The sequence below is a fragment of the Kryptolebias marmoratus genome, linkage group LG17 (genome assembly GCF_001649575.2).
Source record: "Kryptolebias marmoratus isolate JLee-2015 linkage group LG17, ASM164957v2, whole genome shotgun sequence".
In the NCBI taxonomy this organism is placed as follows: Eukaryota; Metazoa; Chordata; class Actinopteri; order Cyprinodontiformes; family Rivulidae; genus Kryptolebias; species Kryptolebias marmoratus.
In genome coordinates this window covers 10,008,649-10,013,519 of record NC_051446.1, presented here as the reverse complement: position 1 = coordinate 10,013,519, position 4,871 = coordinate 10,008,649, and the positions used below count along the sequence as shown (strand labels likewise).

Sequence of the window (4,871 nt, the reverse complement as noted above, 5' to 3'; positions counted from 1 at the left end):
GTATCTGATGGGGGAACGCGGCTCGACGTAACAGCAGCAACTCGAGCACATTACTGCCCCCTATATGTCAGGAGGACAAATAACACCTTTTCTGTTCAAATTGCCAACCCGCCACAGTGGCGTGTGTGTTGATCAAATTCACCATCAATTCGCCACTTCAAATATTTACCCGCATTTGGCGGGTGGCGGGTGCTAATTTCCACCCCTGGTGTTAACAAAACAGTTCTCTTATTTGTTGCCTCCTCTGCTTCATGAACCTCATGAGTGCCACAAAACCAAAGTGTGACCCCCAGCTTCGGATCGAAACTTTCAACAATTTAGAAGTGAAATATCAAAGAATGTTTTTTTTTTTAAGAATTTGAACCACCTACAGATGACGTTGACTCACTGGTGGCCTCTCCTCAGGTACGGTCAGCTCAGCGGGATGGTGGAGCCCATTGCTGGCCTGTTGGGAGCCGGCGCCGTTGTTCTGGCAGAACCTCTGCTGCCGTTCGCGCTGGCATTCGCAGCCGGGGCGATGGTCTACGTGGTGGTGGACGACATCATCCCCGAGGCGCAAGTCAGGTGAGGAGGAGGAGGAGGACACTTCAATCGTAGCATCACTTAAAAGGAAATCAGTGTTTTTATTTGGTCGTGTTTGTTCCGAATTGGTGTCCGCAGTGGGAACGGCAGGTTGGCGTCTTGGACCTCCATCCTGGGCTTTGTTGTGATGATGTCACTGGACGTAGGGCTGGGCTGAGGCGACGGCCATGACGGACAAACCTTCAGCGGCCGTAGAAGTGACCTCACGTTTTTTAAAAGAAAAAAGGGGACCAAATGCGGCGTTTTCTTCTAAAACATTGTTATGCAATTTAAATTGAATTAATGCTACTTGAAGATGATCAAAACAAAAGCACAGAACTGTTTTGTTGTTGTTGATTTCGTTTAAACCAAGCTGTCAGGATCTACTTGAACGTTTATGTTGTACTTATCTTCTACAAGTGGCAGTCTTTTCTGATGAGCAGCTTAAACTTTTAATTAAATGTCTGATCTCGTTCAGAAATATGTTTAGATAAAAAAAATGGAAAGAATTATTTTTCTCATTCCAGCGCTGGTGAATGTTTGGCTCTTTTTGCTGAGATTTGAGGACTTTTAATGAGGAGAGTATTTTTCAGTTTTCAAAAGCTAAACAACTGTTGTGTTTTGGACAAATGATTCCTGTTTGTTGGATTTTGTTTCTTCTCCTCTGCAGGTGTCATATTTCTTATCCAACTCAACCTCTGTCATAACAAAACTAAGAAATTTCCCAGAATCGTTGCCTCTGTTTGCAGCGCTGTTTTCTTTACTGGGCGTTCTCCTCTCCTGCCATCTAGTGGTTAGTCTGAGGAATCACATGTTCAGGGGTGGAAATTAGCACCCGCCACTGGCCAAATGCGGGTAAATATTTGAAGTGGCGGGTGAATTTGGTAAACGCACACGCCACTGTGGCAGGTTGGCAGTTTGAATAGAAAAAGTGTTATTTGTCCTCCTGACATATCGGGGTAGCAATGTGCCAGAGTTGCTGCTAAATGCAAGGAGAAAATGTTAGCAGATCCTCTTACCAACCACCAATAAAAATCAAGAAGAAGAAAAAGAAGAGCTAATTTGGCCCGGTCCCAATACTCGTACTTGCACCCTCATTCCACCCTCGTGTCCATCAAATTTGCGTTCATGCTGAAGGGTTTGAGTGTGTAGTGTGTCCCAATTCTCCAGAGTGCTCTTTAGCCCCGCCCCCTTTGTGTACTACATCCAGCCTTCGGCGAAGCCCGCATCCAAGCGGACTTCGGTGAAGTGTTTACCCACAATTCATTGCTGCATGTGACGTTTCGATTTTTATTTAAGTATCTTTATTGACAATGAAAGGGTTTTCAATTAAACGGCAGAAATATGGCTCTGGTGACAGAGCAAGCTGCATCTGTCACAAAAAAGCAGTTTTCAAATGTAAAGTATTGACATAATTCTTGTTTCACTCTGCTATAAATGTGTGAATACTATCAAACTTTGCTCCGTATTCAACAAGTCATAACAAAACACATATCTCCTGCAATGACTTTGGAAAGCAAAAATACCTATACTGTACTTTTAAAATTGTACTGGCACCTTCTTAAAATACCAAAACAGTGACCGGTCCCGCCCTGTTGGATGTCACAGTTACAGCCCAGAGGTGCAAGTAGAAGACGTAACCTGTACTGTCCCAATTCTCCAATGTCTGCATGCTTGTAACCTGCGCACACGAACCCTTCTGTGCACTTCGACTGAGTACACACTTCATAGAGGGGCGTAGGGTGTAGAGCGAGGATTGGGACCGGGCCTTTGAGGAGTAGCATTAGCAATATGGCAGTAAATTTTGGGAGTTAAGCAGGTGGCAGACAACAAAAATGTTTCTCAAGAGTAGTCGAGGGAAGAACCGAAAGTTAAACGACATTTGTTTTAACCAAAAATGGACAAGAAATGACAATGGTGAGTTCTGTGACTGGCTCGTTTTTGATGAGAGCACCCATTCAATGTTTGCTCCAGCTGTCAGCATCTCCAGCAGTAAGGCTAAGGCCCGGTCCCAATACTCGCACTTGCACCCTCATTCCACCCTCGTGTCCTTCAAATGCGCGTTCATGCTGAAGGGTTTGAGTGCGTAGTGTGTCCCAATTCTCCAGAGTGCTCTTTAGCCCCGGCCCCTTTGTGTACTACATCCAGCCTTCGGCGAAGCCCGCATCCAAGCGGACTTCGGCGAAGTATTTACCTGCAATTCATCGCTGCATGTCGTTTTGATTTCTTTTTTGAAAATTATTTTTATTGACAATGAAAGGGTTTTGAATTAAACGGCAGAAATATGGCAGTGGTGATGGAGCAAGCTGTGTCTGTCACGAAAAAAGCAGTTTTCAAATGTTAATTATTGAAAAAATTCTTGTTTCACTCTGCTGTACATGTGTGAACAGCGCCAGCTGGGCCCCCTAAGTGGAGCTTTTTTTAATGATATGATTCTATGACACCCAACTTCTTCCTGAAATTGCTGAGCTGTCTGGCAACTTTTAAACTACGAAAATTAAATTCCGCTCATTTATTCAAGTCATTGGTGCGCGCCATGTGTCTAAAGAGATGTAGGAGTGTTTAACTTTTTATGGTGTTGCTCTACACTCAAATATTGATCCTTAAGAAGGTGATCAGTTACTCAAAAAGCCACCAAGACACCAATAAATCTAAAAGTCTGACTCGAGTGTAGCGGTGCAACCAAAAAATTACTCAAGAATAGATTAAAATCTTGTTTTTCAAAAAGCCAGTTTAAGCATATTCCAGTTAAAAATCAAAATATCTCATATTCCCAGCTGATTGTCCTTAGCCAACACAAAAAATGGCTCAAACTCAGTCAGTTTTACAGATACTGAGCTAAAGTTTGCTGTGGTAGTAGCTGAGACTCCTTCACAACACACTCTGAGAGAGACTGAGATTGAGCGTACCGTTATTTTAAACACAAGATGATTTTATCTAAAACTCTGGCATGAATGATGGTGTGTGATATGCATTCCTCCAAGGACCCTTTGGAATGTATTTTGTCCTAAAACCGTCTAACTGAAGGTGTAGGACTTTAATGATGGCGTCTGTTTGTGCAGGAGGCTGCAGAGCTGTCCTCTCTGAAACCCCAGCTGGACCAGCTCCGGCTCCCTCTTTATGCTGTGGTGAAGGAGAACGTCGGCACCGAGGTCCAGAACTTCAGGCCCTTTTTTAGCGGCAAGGTTTTCCTGGACGATGAGGTGAGTGGAGTGTTTTGGGTGTAATGAAGTGACGTATTGACCCAGAGACAAAAACATATCAGAGGAACTCCTCTCTGGACCAGATTCATCCAGTTCTTTTCCTCGTTTCTGGAGAACTCTGAGCTCATTCATTGTTTTTAGGAAAAACCGCTCTGATCTGCGTGTCCGGCTGAAGGCTCCTTTGCTTTGCAGAGGCGGTTTTATGGGCCCCGAGAGCAGAAGATGGGGCTCCTGGCGTTCCTGCGTCTTTGAGTGTGGCTGAGCGGCGTGAGGGCCTTCAGAAAAGGCTTCATCGGAGGCGTTTTGGGGGAGGGCTTCGTGCTCGGCGGGGTTTTTGTCGTCGGACGAGGGCAGCAGGTAAAACGGACAGCAATGAAGCCAACAGCCAGAACAGTTTTTGTAAAATGTTTTGGTTTTTTTTGTCGCCTTGCAGGGATATTTCCTGGAGCACAGAGAGGAGGTGTTCGGAGACAAAGTCAGCGTTTCAGATGTCCTCCGAGCGGCCAGAAAAATCCCACAGGAGCTTTAGAGAGCCTGAACTGTTGGTGTTTGTCTCTGAAGAAACTAAGGAGCAGTTTTGTATGAGGGATCACAAGGCTTTGGGTGTGTTCATGATGGTCTGGTTTTAAATTCAACAAAAGGAGCAGACCTGGGGCCTCATGTATCAACAGTGCGTACGCACAAAAACCTTGCGTACGCCATTTTCCACGCAAAAGTCCGGATGTATCAAAACTGAAATGAACGTGGAAATGTGCGCAGCCCCACGGCAACTCCAGGGCTGGCATACGCACATTTCTGTGCTTTTGGTTCCATTGGCGACACTTAGAGGTGATTCTGAGAAACTGTTCATGATGTGAAAATGATTATTGTTCACACCAGAAACACATGATTAACAAATATTATCCACATGGACGCAATTAGATGAGTGGATATAAAAGCATGCGCAAAGTGGTGGCAAAAATGGCTTTAGCCTTATTGGAGGATTTAGCAAATGGCGCTATACGCAGAGAGCGTGTTTTTAGAGACCGAGAGGATTTTCTGGCTCATGATGATGACTGGCTCATCAGCCGTTTTCGGCTTCCAAGGGCAGTACTTCTACAACTGTGC

At 44.8% G+C, this 4,871-nt stretch overlaps 1 protein-coding gene and 1 pseudogene across 5 annotated transcripts in view; both read left to right on the top strand.

Moving 5' to 3' along the window:
- The window catches only part of LOC108235840 (zinc transporter ZIP11), a 151,645-nt gene extending 147,880 nt beyond the window's left edge, over positions 1-3,765 (top strand). For 2 of the 5 annotated variants that reach the window (XM_017416091.3, XM_037980841.1), the window contains exons 9-11: positions 406-564; positions 661-779; positions 3,624-3,762. In XM_017416091.3, coding sequence (XP_017271580.1) covers positions 406-564; positions 661-739 — 238 coding nt within the window. In that variant the 3' untranslated portion in view covers positions 740-779; positions 3,624-3,762. Of the gene's footprint in view, positions 1-405; positions 565-660; positions 1,597-3,623 lie in introns of those variants that run through there. The other 3 variants (XM_037980844.1, XM_037980842.1, XM_017416090.3) reach the window with 3 other exon arrangements.
- On the top strand, positions 3,606-4,313 carry LOC108235859 (annotated as a pseudogene).
- Positions 4,314-4,871: the final 558 nt, after the last annotated feature.